The sequence below is a fragment of the Orcinus orca genome, chromosome 17, assembly GCF_937001465.1.
Source record: "Orcinus orca chromosome 17, mOrcOrc1.1, whole genome shotgun sequence".
Classification (NCBI taxonomy): domain Eukaryota; kingdom Metazoa; phylum Chordata; class Mammalia; order Artiodactyla; family Delphinidae; genus Orcinus; species Orcinus orca.
Window position 1 is genome coordinate 23,119,814 of NC_064575.1, and position 20,270 is coordinate 23,140,083.

Consider the following 20,270-nt stretch of genomic DNA (forward strand, 5'->3'; position numbering starts at 1 on the left):
CAACAGTGAGAGGCCCGCGTACAGCAAAAAAAAAAAAAAAAAAAAGTAAGCAATGAATATTTATGGTGAACTTATAATCTGCAAGGTACTATGCCAGATATTTTAAAATTATTTTTGCCAAAGAAATAGCATATGTTTATTTTCTTAAAGTGACTTAAGACTGCTTTAGAGGGAGAATATCCTAACAGTGCTAAAAATTAGCAAGTGGCTGCTGCTGTTAGCAATCATCAACATCAGCATCATTACTAACATACACAGATTTTATATCACAAGCTCGCATATATTAAGCATTAGGTACCACATTTGGAACGTTTTCCTTCAAATGTCAGAATGTTTCGTTTCCTTCAGTGAAATAAATGAAACAACTTTAAAAAATTCATGCTGAAGGTGCAGTATTTGAAAAACAAGCAAAATTCAAAATTAAAGTTTCTAAATAAATTACATTCAGCAAACAGGCTAAAATACTGATAACTGTAATTAGGAAAAGATATTTAGTTCCTGGAAAAGATTGCGATCTAAAGAGTTGATGTGTAGTTGTTAACTTTCAAAAATAGTTTGGCATGTATCTTTCTAGTAAATAAAAAATTAATGTAAAGGCTAAAACTAAATGGATGGTGAATAAAGTAGAAGTTTTGAGGTAAGGTTAACTCAAAAACGTTAAGTCTCAAATTATGTACGTTCACAGCAATATATTTTTTGGAAGCCAAATAACATATATTCCACACTGAAAGAGGTATAGCTCTCTCCATTATATATCATAACAATAATTGATAACCACATTTTCAAAAAAGTACTGTATATAAAAGAAAATGCTTTCAAGGAAAATACATCAAGGAAAGAATCATTTGCTTAATAAATTCAAAAATGACACAGGCAATAGCATAAAATCCACGTGAACGTTATAATATGCTCTATCAGTACTAATTAAGCTAATTAATAGCTAATCTGCATTTTTAAAATGAACACAAAGTATTCTATTTTAGGTCCAAAATTAAGGTTCTGAATTACAACTTTAGAAGAAATCTAACTGTAGTATACTTATGGAGAAATCTTTTCTTAAAAATTAAAACAAGCTCAAAGCAGAGCATCATATTTTCAAGTACAGGACTATGTTGAAACTGAATTTACCAAATAAAAGAAGACGGGATACATATAAACGAAGACGTGTCATTTACAGGCTTATAAAATATTTTTCAATTATTATAATGCTGGGTTTTTTTATTAGGGGAGCTCCAAACACTTTTTAAACAATTCTCTTGGTTAAATTAGCCTAGGTTTAGACTCTTGGATAAAGGAACTTTCACTGTACACACTGACTGATGTAGGACTAGAACCAAGGCGTCTTGCCCTCCGGGCCCATGTTCTTCCTGATACTTGCCCCACTCAACTTCACTGCACATTCCAAGAACCACTGTATCTCCTTCCTACCATTTTATCCTCAAAAATTTTATAAAGCACTTTTAGAGGAGTGTAGAAAAACAATAAGGAAATAGAAGGAGAACCAAGAAAAAGAAGGTATATGACAATTTCAGAAAAGAGAACAGCCAACAAAGAGTGCTGAATATTACAGACAGCTTGAGCAAAAACGACTGGGCAGGGGACCAGAAGGTCACTGATGAATTTAAGAGGGTGTTTTCAATTAGTACAATGGTGAGGGCAGAGTCAGGTGGGCTAAACTGAGGAAGAAATGGAAATTTAGAAAATAAGGGCAATTTGGGGGACAGGGAGGAACAGAATGATAGCTTGAAGGGTAAAATGTTTCAAACTTTATAGAATTTAGACAAGATGATACAGAAAAAATTTAAGGTAGAGAATAGGAAAGCCAGGGAGTATTAGGTTGAATCATTTGAAATTTCAGATATTCAACTATTTTTTTACTTTAAAAAACCCAGCAATTTCACACAGATTAAACTAATGTATGAACTTAATAAAGAAGAAGATAAGGTGATATGCTAAGGAGGTGGAAGACAGGAACAAGAGACCTGAGATCAAAAAAGGTAAAGTAATGCAGAATCTACTAGAAATGAAAGAATTTTCAGAACTCTGGTTGATGTCATATAATATGATCCTATATTGAATACACCTGGCAAGACATGTTACCTCTCCGAAAGGATCCCATCTGCTATTTCTACATTTGCCTTTCACTTTTAGAAACAAAGCTATTCAGCTCCAACAGGATGCTTGAACCTGAACACCACAAGATTTCTTTTTGGGGAAAAAAAAAAAATCACACTCACTTAACGTGGCACAAACACGAATCTACACTGATGCCGTTGCCTTTCTTTTTTGTTTTGTCGTATGTTTTGCTGATAAAGTCAGAAGATATAGAAACTTAGAGCCCAATATGAAGTTGCTAATTTCAGGTCTACTGTTATTCTACAGCCTAATTTATCATAAATCCACTTTCATATGGCCAAACATCTACAGAATAACCACATGTCTAAAACTGAGTTCCGGGCTTCCCTGGTGGCACAGCGGTTAAGAATCTGCCTGCCAGTGCAGGGAACACGGGTTCGAGCCCTGGTCTGGGAAGATCCCACATGCTGCGGAGCAACTAAGCCCGTGTGCCACAACTACTATGTCTGCACTCTAGAGCCTGTGAGCCACAACTACTGAAGCCCGCGTGCTTAGAGCCTGTGCTCTGCAACAAGAGAAGCCACCGCAATGAGAGGGTTGTGCACCGCAATGAAGAGTAGCCCCCGCTCTCTGCAACTAGAGAAAGCCCACTTGCAGCAACAAAGACCTAATGCAGCCAAAAATTAATTAATTAATTAATTTTAATAATTAATTAATTAAAAAACCTGAGCTCCATGTCCTGCCCTATGAACAGCAACTCCACGCAACTTCCCTTTTGCTGTGACCTCCATTTTTCTAGTCACTGGGCTGGAAACCTCAAGCCCCAGTCACCAAAGCCTATCAGTCAATTCTTTAAACAGTCTCTCCAAGCTTTTCTTTCCCATTTCTTCTCACTCTAGGCCAGCCCCTAGTAAGCCACTGTCTGGATTACTGTGACAGTCTCAGAACTGGCCTTGCCCATCCATTCCATCCCACACATCACTACCAGTGTCATCGTTCAAAAACACCAATCCCCAAATACAACTCCTTTGTATCTCCACCATCACAATTTTTCAGCTTGAAATTCAGAATTTTTTATCAGGATCCTTGTCTGTCTAGCAAAGTAAATATTTCATTATTCCTTAAAACTTCATCCAGGCCATGGGCTCTTGACCCATGGTGGTTTTAAAATATGTACACATATTATGTATATACCTCCCTCTAAAAGGTGGGGACTAACTCCTCTCCCATTGAGTATGGGCTAGGCTTAGTGAATTGCTTCTAATGTGTGACATGGTGACACATTAGACAATGTGTGTGACAATGTGTGACTAGGTCATAAAAGACATCACAACGACCTCAAGCTCTCTCTTAGATCATTTACTCAGGGGAAAGCTAACTGCTATGTCATGAGGACACTCAAGCAGCCCATGGAGAGGTCATGTGATGAGGCCTGAGGCCTCCTGTCCACAGCCAGCACTAACTTACCAGGCAAGTGAGGAGCCACCTTGGAAGCAAATTCTGCAGCCCCAGTCAAGCCTTCAGATGACTTCAGCCTGGCCAATATCTTAACTGAAGCTCATAAGAAATCTTGAGCCAGGACTGTCCAGTGAAGACACCCATGGATTCCTGACCCACAGCAATTGTGTGAGATAATAAATGTTTATTGTTTTAATCCACTAAGTTTTGGAGTAATATGTTGCACAGATGTAGATGACTAATACAATCCCCCCAAGCTCATTCTCAATTCTGTGCCATTGCTCATGCCGTCTCCCCCACCACTGTTCTTTCATTATCCATCTCCCAGTGCCCCTCCCCCTATCCTTCAGAATCTAGCCAGAGTTCCATCTCCTTGAGAAGCCCTCTTTTTTGTTCATGAAACCATTTCAACTCTCGCTTCTCCAGTTCTCCTTTGAACACTTCTGTGCTTAACCACACCATTCATTTAGGCATTTACTCATATATTCCTCTGTGTTGCTGGGCTCTATGCATCTTTCCTTCTAAAGATGCCATACAGTTCTTCTAAACTGCATTCAGCACACTGTAATTTAGATACTCAATAAATATTTGCTGAGAAAATTAGCAAGTCACACATACACACTCATTCTGGAAGTGTATTTGATGAGTATATAAAAAGTAGAGGTTGACAATATGGACTTAGAGCTAACATTCTCACCAGTCTGCTTATTTACTAGCCGCTGACTAGTTTTTAAGTTACTTAAAATCTCTGTAAGCCTTCGTTTCTTCAGTGCTTTTTAATGAGGATTCTAACAGTATCTACCTTAGATTAATAAAAAGATTTTTAAAAAACAGAGGCAAATCTCTTAGCAAAGTGCCTAGCACAGAGTGTTCAACAAATGTTAGCTATTATTGTTCTTATTACTAACCACAAAGTACATGTTGAAATTCTGGGTCCCTGAAAGTCTCTAGATGTTATCAAGTGGCAATCTAAATTAATACGAAATTCTACAAACTAAAATAGAACTCACAATTTCTATTAATATAACTTTTAATTTTTCTAAAATCTACTTTTAAGTCAATAGAACTACAGCCTGAATCAATTGTAGGAGTGCAGCCTTGACTTTTTCTCCTCATTGTCCTATTAAGATATTAACTTCAAAGCTTTTGTGGGAACACTTAATTGCTTGCATTCCTTAACAAGCAGCCACCATAGTAGTTTCCAGATTCACTTTTAACCTTTACAGTCCTGGGAAGGCATATACGGCAAACTTACTAGACATGTAAATTTACACAATCTCTGGGTTAATATAGCTGTATGTATGTGAATATGCCACATAAAGTAAATCAATTTTGTACATCAATCAAAGTAGAATCCAATAGAAAAAAATTAATCCAAAAGAGCACTGCTATGCCATATATCCGAGTGGGCAGGGCAGGTGGGAAACTTTAATGCTATTCATTAAAAAAAATTTTTTTATTGAGGTATAATTGACATTTGACATTATATTAGTTTCAAGAGTACAACATAATGATTCAATATTTGTGTATATTACGAAATAATCACCAGAAGTTTAATTAACATCCATCACCATAAATAGCTACAAAAGAAATTTTTTTCTTGTGATGAGAACTTTTTAAGATCTACCCTCTTAGCAACTTTCAAATATGCAACACAGTATTACTGTAGTAACCAGGCTGTACATTTTATCTCCAGGACTTATTTATTTTATAACTGGAAATATGTACTTTTTGACCCCCTTCACCATTCCACCCACCCCACAACCTCACCTTGACAACCACCAATCTGCTCTCTGCATCTATGATCCCCCCCTTTTTTTGTCTAATGTTATCCAGTCTGAATTACATGTGTTTCATGAACTCATATCATTCTTGAGATAGTTTATAATTTTCTTAAGATTTATAGTATTTATAAGAATATTTATAATATTCTTAAGATTTCTTATTAAAAAATTAAATATAGCAGATGCTCCTTTATCCTAAAAAAATAATCAGAGATCTGTTAAGGAAAACCTAATGATTTTCAATCACCAATCTATTTAAAAACATGCATATTTTTAATTGTAAATCATGTCCTCTGGAATAAAAAGAACTACTTAATTCAAATTCTTATTTTCTTTTTCCCCCTACCAATACACCTTGAAAACTTTAGTTTTTGAAACATTTAGTATCTATCCAACTCTTTATGTGACCCTATACCTCACACAACCTGAAATAGAAACAAAGACTGGGAAATTAGCTTGTGTATTCCACCTTAGTGTCAAACAAAAGTACAAATAATATTCAGTGCATGTGCTAGTTACCTTAGAACTGCCAATCATGCTTGTTTTTTGAAATGCTTCGATTTTCAGAGCTGTTAATTATGTGTGTTGAGAGAGATGTTGGGTGTAGAAATAATGCTTTAAGAGAGGCAATCTTCATGAAACATTAAGAAATCAATGGACTTTGTAAAACTGAACTTTAGGATTTTATAGAAAGGTACAGAATTCTTAAAAAAAAGCAAAATTAAAATATAACATAATGAAATAAAAAGATTTAGAGAATAAGACTCTTTAACCAAAAAGATATGCATGGTTTAACCACAGGGATTTTATATTTCAGTGAAAAAGAGGAATGTTCCTTAACTGATACTAATCAGAAGTATTATAACTAGGAGTGGGAAAAGGAGAATCAAACTAATCTAAATCTGGGCATTCTAATTTTTATTTTTGAAGCAGGCAAAAGTATCAATATAATACATTTCCCTTCTCCACCTCCCCAATACAACTCAATTTACTATCTACTAGTCATTCATATCTGAAATCCAACACCATCAGAAACTTTTCCCTCTGACTCACAAGCCACCATTACTCAGTTACCCAGACCTGTTTCTTCTATCTCCTAAATTATTAATAAAAGTCTCCTTTCCTGACCCCTAGACTTAATTCACATTCTTATCATTTCTTTCCAGAAGCTTCCTTACTGGCCTCCCTAACTCCGGTTTCACTCTTCTAATACGTACTCCACACCATACCACAGCCAGAATGGTCTCATTGAAACACAAGTGTGGTCCATGTTACCTGTTCCAATACTTTAATGTGTCTTTACCACTTTCAGAATAAAGGCCCAATGTTCTAGAATGGTATATAAATCCCTTGAAGATCTGGCTCCTGCCCATCTCCCTACTCTTCCCCTTCACTCCTCTTAAACTTAAGCCAACTAAGCCACTTGAGTTCCCGGAAGAGCCGGGCTCTCTCTCACTGAAAACTCTGTCAAGTACAGCTCCCTCCCATTTTCTGCACTTTGTATCTCCTACCCATCCTTTACAACTCAGTTCAACTGTTGAACTCAGCTCCTTTGGGAAACCGTCTCTGACACAACCTGACTCCATCATCAATGCCCTCTTCTCCGTTCCTGTAGGACACAGGAAATAGAACTCATACGGTACTATGTATATCGGTTTACTTCTCTATCCCCTGACTGAATCACTAACTCCCTGAAAGCAGGGATTGTCTTTCATCTGTACATCTCTAGCATAAAACGCAGAGGTGGCACACAAGAGCTGCTCATTAAGTGTTTGCTGACTCAGTGAAAAATCGTACCATGGCCCAGTTTACTTAAAAGTAAGATTAATAGGGGCTTCCCTGGTGGCGCAGTGGTTGGGAGTCCGCCTGCCGATGCAGGGGACACGGGTTCGTACCCCAGTTCGGGAGGATCCCACATGCCGCGGAGCGGCTGGGCCCATGAGCCATGGCCGCTGAGCTTGAGCATCCGGAGCCTGTGCTCCGCAACGGGAGAGGCCACAACGGTGAGAGGCCCGTGTACCGCAAAAAAAAAAAAAAAAAGATTAATAAAATCAGCAGCTTAGTTCTTGAGATGGGTAAAATGTACGACAGGTACATTCCAAGCCAACCAAACTAATCAATGCTGTAAAGCAATACTTTGCACGTAACAATATTCTTAAAAGATTTACTCATTCACTTACAAATTCACTGTTAAGAATTGGCACCATCTCAAGTAGTATTTGAGATCCAATAATCCTATCTTACTTTCGCTACCATTCCTACTGGTGGTGTTAAAGTCTCAACCACGACAACTGCTCTTATCCAAGACACTCAGCACCTTGATTGGTTCAGCAAACACTTTTCTGATACGTGACAACTCTTATCAAGGGCATCAGTGAACAGGCAGTCAACACAGGCAAGACCCCGACCTGGTTACACTTCACTTATCAGGAAGTTAGTTATCTGGTGACACCAAGTCTCCACAGAACCCAATGAGAATTAAGCAGGGGAGTTTAGGAGCGGTCAAAATATATGTTGAAGTTCATGTACTAAAGTACATACACTTTACTTACATAAGAGGCTGTGAGGTCCTTACTCAAACTCTAGTTGTTCTTATTTTTAAGCACAATTTTGGTGACCAATTTCTCAGGCATCAGATATGAGAGGAAAATTAGGAAGTCTAAGAAAGCTAAAAATGCAGACACAGATAAAACAGTAGAAAAAGAAAGATGACACCCAAAGGTGAAACACAAAAACTACAGAACTGGAGGGTTATGTAGCTGAGAAACAATAATTCTATATATTTGAGTTGAGATACAATACAGGAATTAATGTTTATAATTATGACCTTGAGTCATCAAAACAAAGACAAAAAACAGGTTAAACAACTTTAGGTCTAACAAGGTTCAAGAAAATAAATGACACATTTTATAAAACGAATCAATTAAAAATTAAGTGTTATATGCAAAAAGAGTCAACTTTCTACTATTCGTAAAATAAACTTCTTTGAAATATATCATTCCCAAATAACAAGAGGCATTCTGACTCTAAGCTACTAATCATCGTCAGACGTTAACCAGTTCCTGTGACTACAGGTCTCACCACAATTATGATTCACAGCCATTATGAAACAAAGCCTGGGCCCTCTGGTCATTAGCTTATTGGTGGTAATACTATTCAAATATACTATACATGGACACCATAACCCAGGATATTAGAACAGGCTACCTCTCAGTCTTTAACAGACCTCTATTAGAGCTTCACCACCATACTGTTTTCAGGGTTCCTGGTATAAACCTGGTTCATACGTGAGGCTACTTTAGGATGTTTTTATGACACTTTAGTAGCTGTATGTTGTAGGATTTATAGAGTAGCACAGTACAGTGAAAGAACATTCCTGGGTGATGGATACACACAGCCCTAGGACTGAATCCCTGCCTTGTGAACTATAATTGTATGGCTGCACCACCTTATTTATGCTCAGAGACTCATTTTCTTCATTTGGAAAATGGGGAAAATATCTTCTACTTTCTATGCTTCTTGTGCAGAATAAATCTGACGATGTACATAAAGTGCCAACATAAGTTTTTTAAAAATTGGCTATTGGGATTATCAGACATAGAAAGGAAATGATCTTAATCCACACTAGGACAAATTTTGTGAAATTGTGTGCTGTATTAATAACACACACACACACAAAAACGTCTAAAGGGAAAAGTGCTTTATATTTTTAAGTCACAGTAGAAGCCCTCTGACTCATAGGTTGGTTCATGGAAAAGTAGGTCGAAGTGAGGACTCATTAAAAAAGTATACACATATACTCTAAAGATATTAACTTAGCAACTAATGCAAATATTCTGACACAGAGCCAGGTTTTCTTGCTAAGTAGAGGCTCACTCGCTGGAGCTCTGCACTGATCTCCTTAAATAAACAATACCTAGACTGCAATGTCTGCAATTGCCAGAGTCAGTCACTTTAAAGTAATGCAGGGACAGAAAAGACATTTGGAAAGCAATTCCTTCCAGATTTTTATGATTCCCGCCCCCCGCCCCACATCTTTATGGTTTACTTGCTCAAACTAATTCAATAGCAATTTCATTTAAAAAAACTCTCCTTTATGGAGCCTTTCTAAAACATTAAAATCAGCTTGTATAAGAACAAAAACCCTTTCTATGCTCATATTTTATTAATTTATGCAATAATCAAATAAATTACCTAGTGATAATATAAATGGGTTTTGGAATAAACACAACTAGCTTTTGCTAAACACATACCTCAACTGAAAGAAGCAAAAGTGCCCAGTTATAGTAGAGGACTACTAATTACTAATTGTCTAAGTGCTGGTATGAGTCAATGGGTTTTATAAAAGAGAATCTTGATTAATTTAGCAAGTCAGTTAATTCAATGAAAACTGCCAAAGAAATTAATACCAGCGTCACTATGGTTTGTCATAATTTGACTTCTGATTCCAAGTCATAAATTGATATTTAAAAACATATAATGGTTAAAACTTTTGAGGTTGGTACTGTAAGAGTTAGGTCCCATCCACACCTCCAAAATTTCTGAATGTAATTATAATATTTCTATTTTGCAACTCACTCAAAGTAGATCACAATACTACCTTTCATGCTTAAATACTATAGTTTATATTCTGTTACTATTAATATAACATCTTTCTAGACTTAATTTTTCTTTTAGAAGTGTTTTTCAAACTTTTTTTTGTGATACAAATACTCACCACCACTCCCCCACAACACCTTAAACAAAACACTCCCAGAACTGTAACATATAAAACTATGAATGCAGAGCTGCTCTGAAATAGGGCCTAACTCCCCTCTCTACTCCCAGGGCAATCTCTGAAGCCCTTCTGCATAACTCTATAGCTTCTTGGGTCAAAGACTGAAAACTTGGTTCTTTTAAACAATAATCAAAAATATTAAAACAGGGCTTCCCTGGTGGCACAGTGGTTGAGAGTCCGCCTGCTGATGTAGGGGACACGGGTTCGTGCCCCGGTCCGGGAAGATGCCACATGCCGCGGAGTGGCTGGGCCCGTGCGCCATGGCCGCTGAGCCTGCGCGTCCGGAGCCTGTGCTCCACAACGGGAGAGTCCACAACAGTGAGAGGCCCACGTACCGCAAAAAAAAAATATATATATATATTAAAACAAAAAAGTTACAGAACTTATTAAAAGGCTGTAACTTAGCTAATTAGAATATTCAGTTAACCAAAACAATTTAGGATTCTTATCAGTTGTTTATCACCTTTTTTAAAAGAAGCAATCTGGTGGCATTTTAGACTTTTAGCAATAGAAGTAGAGGTCAAAGGCCTTCTCTGACTACTGTTATCTTCTACTCGCCAGACATCCTGTCACCATATTACCACTTCTTACTTATTTAATTATGAATTTCTAAAATTGATTTGTGCACTAGTTTACTATCTGTTCCTCATTCCCCCAATAGACTAAGTTCCCCCAACTTCATGAGAGCAGAGAGCTAGTCTGTCTTCTTTATCAGCCCTTAATTACAACAGTGCCTGCCAAATTGAAGAGGTCCAGTAAGCGTTTGTTGAATAAATGAATGAATGAATGAACAAACGAACGAACAAATCAACTCCTACACCAGTATGGCTCCTCCCTTTTCATGATCCTCAATCATGAATATATTGATTTTGTGAGTGCTTTGGAAGTTTAAGTGGGAATTCCTGGTGAGAGTGATTGGATACTGGGCAGGTAGATGGAAGCAGTAAAGGTAACTATGGCAGATAACTACAGAACAAAGAGATACAGGCATTTAATTCTCCTAAGGAAAAAAATAAGACTCTAATACAGTGACTGCCCCCTAGACTAGAGAATTTATTTTGCAAAATTATTATGAGCCACCGCTCTCCCCCCACAAACACTTCTGTTAAATAGACTGCTTCACTGGGAGGAGAGTACATGTGGAGATGGGGGTTTCAACCATATAGTAATTTCTGTTAATAGGATGTGTGCTTATGTGGTATGTACATAGTTTTCAATGAACAGTTAATTTAATTTTTCAATTCATTAAACTGAAATTTAATTAATTAAAATTAATTTAATTAATGTTGCAACAGATTCCAATATTTAACCATTTAGAGCTATACTACACATAAAATAAATTCAAATCATATTATAGAACTAGTTAGAGAAATATCTAGTCAAAAATACTGATATTTAAAATTCTGTGACCTAGTTAATAAGGCATAAGAATCAAATCAGAAATTCTAGACACCTAAAGCATTCTGAAATTTTATGCTCAAGAATATATCATAAAATGGGGGAAAAACTTTAGATAAAAGAATATCCACAAAGAAATAAATATCCATGAAAGAAATATCACAAACAAAATTCCATCCACAAATATAAAGAAACATGTATATCACTGGCATTTGCAATTTATAATAAATTTGACTGAGCAGGTGAAATACCCATAATTCAGCAGAGTTATATGTAAAATACATCTTTTTATAAAGCTAATACCAGATGTTCTGGCTGCATGTTAGGTCAGCTTGTAAGAATAAGGATGGCTGCTGCAACTGGGTGGCACCCATGGTAGCATGATGTAAAGCTTATCAATTGTAGGGAAGAGAGGAGAGGATTTCTTTATATAAAACAAAGCAGTACTTCATTTTCAAATTACTGATATATTTTCTATTAATGAAAAATGACCTGCTACAGCTCCTGCTGACAATATGAGAGAGTTTAGGTTGCCTCTCTTGAAGGACAATTTTAGGACCACATATCTTCACAACTTGCCTGGTGCAAAATCCCTCAATAGAAATTCTTGAGGGATGTCATCATTAGGTCACAAAAACCCTAAATCATCAGGATTTAAAGAATAATAATAGTAGCATCTGTTTACTATATACCAATCACTGTTCTAAATCTTTACATACTTATCTAATTTAATCCCTTCAATACCCCATTACACAATAGATATAGGTTGCAGTATTAAAATCTAGATGGACAGACACGTCTTACTTAGAAATTTCTTTAGGTTTTACTATTTTTGACTAAGTTTGTATGTTATTTGATATACCAGGGTAAGTCAAGACCTAGCCATTACCTCTCATGCCACGTAGCACAGAACCCATTTTCTCTTCCAGGTATCACCTGGTTTGCATCGTTCACCTTGCTAAGACACTGTTTAGCTTCTGACTACCTGCAGTAGAGGTGTGCTGGAGCCAGACTGCACCAGCTTGTGAAAGCTGACTGTGCACTCATATTTCCAACTCCACATTCAATGACATCACACAGGTAACTTAACATTGGCCATGGTGGAACTATTTCATACCACAGAAATCGGCAAATCAAGGCCTTTTATTTATTGGAGAGCTGGCTGTTAAGTATCTACTCACATATCACTGATCTGAGAACATGTGTATTCAGTTGAGTTTGTCAGGTCCTATTCAGATTCAGGTAGAAGGGGCTCCTGTCTCCTAACTGGGTGAGCCCAGTTATCAAGAAGACCTTTAGGTATCCAGAGCTCTCGGGAAAGAGGCAACTCATTCTTGTAACTGCTCCCTTAGAACTAGAGTAGACTCTTTCCTTACTCATATCTATGGTCTGACTCATTCTTAAACATCACAAACTTCTTCATCACTGTAATTCATCTTATCTAAGATGCCATTGATTCTGAGTCACCATGATTTATGTACTATTAAGAATTTTTAAATTGCCAATTAAATTGCATCAACTATAAGATGCATCCTGGTGTCAGAAATATTAAAATCTAAAAAAAATGTGTACATTAAAAATTGGTGGAAAAAATTCATTTCTATCTTGATGACTATTGTTTTCCAATCTCAGAGTCTTAGTTCCACCTCTCTTTTCACTCTTTATATTCTACTCCCAGGTCTCCCACCTTAGTGGTTTTCATAAGGCATATTTATATTCACAATTATCTTTATCTACACAGACTATAAACAGAATGAATTCTGTTCAGGAAAAATTATAATCCGGAGAGCAGATGCAAAAGAGTAAGAAAAGAAAATGATAAAGCATCAGAATTTGCTAAAGTAAGAGAAAGGAACATGAAGAAACAGAAAGCAGAGGTTTCTCTGAGAAGCAGATGGAGACTGTGGAAAAGAAGAGGCAAATACTCCAATGAAGATGTAAAAAAAAAAAAGAGGCAAAAAAAGTTACACATAAAATGGCCTGAGCAGCATGTATTATTCCCAAGCTGGTTTTAACTTTATGGCATGAAATGGTTTATTATCAGGATGGACATTCAAATCTTCCCCAAAACTGCTCTCACTGCTTTGAGAAGACATGGATCTGGCCTAACTTGACTAATATGACATGATACGAACTTGGCCTAACTTGACTAACTAGCATGATGAAGAGAAATAAACATATTTTCTGTCTTTTCAAAAAATCACCAATTAAAGTCCAGTAATACTTTTGAGGTATTTCAACTTTTATGCACACGCTTAAAGCACTTAGAAATGATTCTACTTACTCTCCATCCACTTCCGGTCTTTTACATACACAAGGAAACTTGCCACCAAAATCTATATAAAGATCATTCTCCACAATATGAAAGATTCGTCCAATGACTAGTTTATCCTTGGCAGGTCCCATCTGTGTAAGAGGAGAATGTCTCAGCATAGACGCGAAGGATTCCACATCTTTTGGAGAGCCCTAAATATGAAAAGAGATATTTATATGCATACAGTTCAATGCTAAGGTATAATATGGTAGGTAGAGTAATGTCTTATAGGGGAAATTTTTAAAAGTCAATTTGCTGTATATTTACGTTTTGTAGCAATAATAAAAATACTGAAATGGAATTTTGCTTTAAAAAGCCTGGGATGCTCTTCAACTTCCTTTTCCTTCCTTTCCTTCTTGAAGAGGAGCCAGGGAAAAGCAGGCATCTGTGCTTAGTGGGGGATGGCGCAGATGTGGTGGCCCAGGGTGGAATCTGGAATGTGAGCGGGATAAGGAGCCCCCTTAGACAAAGCTTCAGGCCTGGGGCAAGGAGGGGGTAGGGAGGCGAGTGTGCGAGGAGGGCATCCAAGAAGGCAATTGGCTTCATTCCTAGTACTGACCATCTGCAAAAAGCAAAATGCCTTCGAATACTGGTTTAATGAAAGTAACTATGCTTTAATACAAAGTTAAGTGAGCATTAAGATAAAAATGATTAAGGGTCCTTTAATTAGCAGTCTGAACATGAGCTCTTGTTATGTAATATTTTCAAATGACTTGACTTTATCATTTTAATGTTGTATTTTAACATTATAATTTTCTTCTTTTTCCTAAAGTAAAATTTTAAAGCAAAGACAGCTTTAATTGTTTTGTGCTACTCACTTTCTAGGAGTCATCTGACGTACTGAATTTACTTGAGGTAGGGCTGAACATATAATGCAAGCCGATTACTTTTTTTTTTTTAACTTACCAAAATTTTTTCCAAACACATGCTTTTTCAGAAATCCACGAATACAGATTTGTGCCTTCTACTCATCTTTAATTTGTGTGTGGTGTGGTGTGTGCGCACTTCAGTTCAAACTAAGGGAAGCTGAGTTTCTGTTTGTGAGAGCTCATCACAAGAATATTAACAATCTGATCTGCCTATGTATATCCTGTATCTGGAATGAATTTTACATTTGTTATTTAAGGGAGAATTACTAAGAGTTTGATAATACACTTACTTTAAAAACTACAAAACCATATTTATGACAATGTTAATGCATGGGATACTCCAAGGATTAGAAAATAATCAAATGCCCAGCCAGGAGCTTACTAAACAGAAGAATACATGCCAAACTAAAAATATAGCCACTACTCAGCTCTAGCTGCAGTTGCAGTTCAAGTCCAGTGTTGCCACATCTTTTGATTTTCCAAGAAAAGCCAGAAATCCATATATTAATGTAAAATTTCCAATTTTAAGTGTTTATACATTGAAAAAAAGTCTTTCACTTTATAAATCAGAGCACATTTTGACCTATGAACCAAAAGTTTATGACCTCTGCTTCAAGAAAAAGAAAGTCAAATCATCTGACAGATACCAAGTCCCTTAGATGCTGGAGGGAGGATATGGTGATAGATTTGTTTCAGTGGGTTGAAACCCAATGGGAAGGAATCCTTAGCACATAAGGGTTGATCTAAACCAAAGACAAGTCAGTAGACCTAGATGCCAAATAAAGCTGAAAAGGTAGCCAGGAATATTACACTTTGAGCCATAATACTAGTTTTATGATTCTAATATTTAATTCCTTAAACAAGCACCTTGAAAATAGTTCTTTTGCAGACAGCCAAGCGTGAAACACATCTTATAGGCTCAACACAGAAACAGCTATGAATTGTCCTCTTGATGCAAAGAGAGTAATACGAAGTACGCTGTCAGAGACAAGTGCAGATACTATAACCCTCTGCTGGGAACCACTATACCATCCAGAGCAGCTGGGAAGAGCACTGTTCCAGGCAAGACCAGACAGGTTATCAGTTTGGAGGTCTCATTCTGCTTACAACCTGGGAAGGTCCTTCTCATTTTTCCCTATAACCTGCTTTCCCATTACTCCGCTTCTGTGGTTGATATCTATTCTTCTTCTTCTTCATCTGTTTTTTTTTGGGGGGGACGGGGGGCAGGTAGACTTTCAATTAAAGCCATGGTGTCATTAAAACAGCAGATGAGAGGAAGATACAATAGTAGATCTAATACTTGAATACTTATTGAAGATAATTCAGCCATCACTAGGGCCTCTTCCTAAAACAACAATCTCCTTTACAACTGTGAAGGGCTGAGATTGGTATGATAGTAAACGGTATTTCCCTCTAGGTTTTAGAAAATAGAGTGTTCTTGCCTATTTAATATGATCTCTTGAGATTTTTAGTAAATGTGTTGTGAAATACTTACATTATAAACTTTATAAAATTATGAATAATTATTTTAAAGGAGATTTTAAAATCAAGTAAAACAGAATGCTATTGCTTTTTGTTCCATTATTTTTGCCTTCACTTTGTTATATTTTACAATGGAAGTCAATGTGTTTTCAGTGAGTGAAATGATTTTACCACAAGTATAAGACACCTTGATCAATACCTGAATTTGCTTTTAAATTGTATGCTTGCTATACTTTTTGGAAACTATAACAAATAATTAGACAAAGCCCTCCTTCAAAAAAACATGGTCCTGGGCTTCCCTGGTGGCGCAGTGGTTGAGAGTCTGCCTGCCGATGCAGGGGACACGGGTTCGTGCCCCGGTCCGGGAAGATCCCACATGCCGCGGAGCGGCTGAGCCCGTGAGCCATGGCCGCTGGGCCTGCGCGTCCGGAGCCTGTGCTCCGCAACGGGAGAGGCCACAACAGTGAGAGGCCTGCGTACCGCAAAAAAAAAAAACAAAAAACATGGTCTAGAATCATCTCTGAATTCCTCATTTACTTGTCAAATGGCTTCTAAAACTAATAAATGTAGCACAATCCATGATGACAACCAACACTGTAGGCTCCTCTCATGCTGTTGCAGACTGCAAAGACTCCAGGCACACTGTCACCTTCTGGGTGTATCATAGATCTCAGTGTCTAATCCTGCTTATGGAAAATGTTGCTACAAAGTTCATTCATAAAGTTGTCATAGGTAAAGCAGGTGCCTTAAGGTGGACTGCTTCCTTTAAGAATTGGTCATAAATCTCAGATTTCCAAAGTATTCCTGTTACTCTGCTGTACTGTTTTTTCCCTTTGAAGCCTGAAAGTTGAATAGCACTGCCCAGATAGAACAGGGGAAGGTAAATGAATTACAGATATAGGAAATAGTTCCACTTTCATTCATTCGTTCATCAAATATGTGTTGAATACCGAGTGCCTGTCATGTACCCCAGACTCCGTTCTAGCCTTGATATGAAAATATATGAAACAGTTAAACGAACATGAGAAGACATTAGGGTCCAAAAATTGCTGAAAACAATTGCTACCCTCATTCAGGTTGTAAAGAGTCCTATACCAAAGGCTAAGTGGGTTAGACATTATCCTATAAGCAGTGGGAAATCAAAATAAGTTTCTCATTAATGGGGTGACAGTACTTGTTCTTTGTTTTAAAAAAAACTTTGGCAGCAGTATGCAAAATGGACCAGAGAAGGGGGGTGGGAAATGGAAAGGGGGCAAACTGTTGAGAAGCTCCTCCAGTAACTAGGGCAGAGATGGTAAAGGGCCTACACTGAAGCAGTGGCCATAGGGAAGAAGGGATACAGAGCTATTTACCAAACAGTACAGCAAAGACTTGATACCCAATTGGCTGTAGAAAGCAAGGGAAAAGGGGAGCCACTGACGAGGTGGGAGAGCAGTGCAGCAGAAGTAAGAGAGTAAGTTAGTTTCACACTTATTAGGTTTCTTATACCCATAAAATTTTAGGGAATACTGTCTATCTTGTAGGTAGTTAAAAATAATAGTGCACTTTTTTTTTTTTTTTGCCACACCACACGATTTGTGGGATCTCAGTTCCCCAACCAGGTATTGAACCCAGGCCACGGCAGTGAAAGCACCAAATCCTAACCACTAGACCACCAGGGAACTCCCATGGTGCACATATTCATATACATACTTACATAAATTTACAAATATGTTTACAGTAATATTATATAGATACAAATTCCTCAAAAGAAATATATCAAATGCTAACTGTAAAAATTTACATATAGAACTTTTTTCTTTATATTATTATTATTATTATTATTTTTTTTTTTTTTTGCGGTACACGGGCCTCTCACTGTTGTGGCCTCTCCTGTTGCGGAGCACAGGCTCTGGACACACAGGCTCAGCAGCCATGGCTCACGGGCCTAGAAGCTCCGCGGCATGTGGGATCTTTCCAGATCGGGGCATGAACCCGTGTCCCCTGCATCGGCAGGCGGACTCTCAACCACTGCGCCACCAGAGAAGCCCTTTTTATATTATTTATATTAGAAAATCTAGAACACAAAGAATACGTAGTACTTAAAACTTTTTAATATATAAAGCCTATGTACATATGTATGTATGTATGTATAAAACTATCATGCAGGGACTTCCTTGGTGGCACAGTGGTTAAGAATCCACCTGCCAATGCAGGGGACACGAGTCCAAACCCTGGTCCGGGAAGATCCCACATGCCATGGAGCAACTAAGCCCATGTGCCACAACTACTGAGCCTGTGCTCTAGAGCCCATGAGCCACAACTACTGAAGACCGCGTGCCTAGAGCCCGAGCTCCACAACAAGAGAAGCCACCACAATGAGAAGCCCATGCACCACAACGAAGAGTAGCCCCCGCTGGCCGCAACTAGAGAAAGCCCACACACATAGCAACGAAGACCCAACACAGCCGAAAATAAGTTAATTAATTAATTAATTAAAAAAAAGAAATAAACTTAAAAAAAACATAATGCATATGAAGACATTTAATACATAGCTTGGAATCAGAGGCTACTAGCACTAAAGGAAACACAAGATATCAGCGAGTCCGCCACCTCATTTCACAGACGATCACCATACCTGCTTCTCACAGCCACATGATAGGCTGAACAGCGATTTAAATACAACGGCCTCAAAAGGTGGAAAGTAGAGAGAAACATTATTTTAAAACTTAAAAGTAAGGACATAGTACAGTAGAATAACAGAAATATTTAGGAAATCTGGGTTCTATGGTCAACTCAGCGACTAAATAACTAAAAAATCTTGAGTAATAAGTCTTTTAACCTCTCTAGGTCTGCCTTCTCATTTGTAAATGAAAAGACTGGATACCTACCAAGTTGAGTAGTAGGAATTCCTAAATATTCTAAAATATAAAAATGTTTTTTTAAAGTAATAAACTATTGAAAAGGGAAGACAAATCCTACCCAGTCCCTTTTTAAACATAAACAATAACAAAAATAATGAAATGCTCTATGTACTTTACTTCATATTAGTTAGCAAGAAAAACATTTCATCATGTGTCTTCTCTGACAAGTAACTTAAAAATGACTCCCTTCTATATACAGATTGCCAACAAACACATGAAAGGATGCTCAACATCACTAATCATTAGAGAAATGCAAATCAAAACTACAATGAGGGGCTTTCCCTGGTGGCACAGTGGTTAAGAAGCTGCCTGCCAATGCAGGAGACACTGGTTTGAGCCCTGGTCCAGGAAGATCCCACATGCCGCGGATCAACTAAACCCATGCGTCGCAACTACTGAGCCTGTGCTCCGCAGCAAGAGAAGCCACCGCAATGAGAAGACCACGCATCACAACAAAGAGTAGCCCCGTCTCTCCGCAGCTAGAGAAAGCCCACCCACAGGAACAAAGACCCAACGCAGGCAAAAATAAATAAAAATAAAATAAATTTATATATAAAAAAACTACAATGAGGTATCACCTCACACCAGTCAGAATGGCCATCATCAAAAAATCTACAAACAATAAATGCTGGAGAGGGTGTGGAGAAAAGGGAACCCTCTTGCACTGTTGGTGGGAATGTAAATTGATACAGTCACTATGGAGAACAGTATGGAGGTTCCTTAAAAAACTAAAAATAGAATTACCATATGATCCAGCAATCCCACTACTGGGCATATACCCTGAGAAGACCATAATTCAAAAAGAGTCATGTACCACAATGTTCACTGCAGCTCTATTTACAATAGCCAGGACATGGAAGCAACCTAAGTGTCCATCGACAGATGAATGGATAAAGAAGATGTGGCACATATATACAATGGAATATTACTCAGCCATAAAAAGAAACGAAATCGAGTTATTTGTAGTGAGGTGGATGGACCTAGAGTCTGTCATACAGAGTGAAGTAAGTCAGAAAGAGAAAAACAAATACCATATGCTAATATATACATATGGAATCTAAAAAAAAAAGGTTCTGAAGAACCTAGGGGCAGGACAGGAATAAAGACGCAGACGTAGAGAATGAACTTGAGGACATGGGGAGGGAGAAAGATAAGCGGGAACGAAGTAAGAGAGTGGCATGGACATATTTACACTACCAAATGTAAAAT

The 20,270-nt window shown here is 37.5% G+C and overlaps 1 protein-coding gene across 8 annotated transcripts in view; it reads right to left on the reverse strand.

The window, feature by feature from the left end:
• Positions 1-20,270, reverse strand: part of TPD52 (tumor protein D52) — a 224,365-nt gene that overhangs the window by 70,131 nt on the left and 133,964 nt on the right. For 5 of the 8 annotated variants that reach the window (XR_007472443.1, XR_007472442.1, XM_049700198.1 and 2 more), the window contains exons 2-3: positions 14,075-14,239; positions 13,778-13,959 (exon numbers count right to left, since the gene is read on the reverse strand). Coding sequence is in view for 6 of the 8 variants with exons in the window: in XM_049700198.1 (XP_049556155.1) it covers positions 13,778-13,959; positions 14,075-14,239 (347 nt within the window). In the remaining 2 variants the exon portion in view is untranslated. Of the gene's footprint in view, positions 1-11,517; positions 12,133-13,777; positions 13,960-14,074; positions 14,240-20,270 lie in introns of those variants that run through there. The other 3 variants (XM_004276183.4, XM_033439850.2, XM_049700201.1) reach the window with 2 other exon arrangements.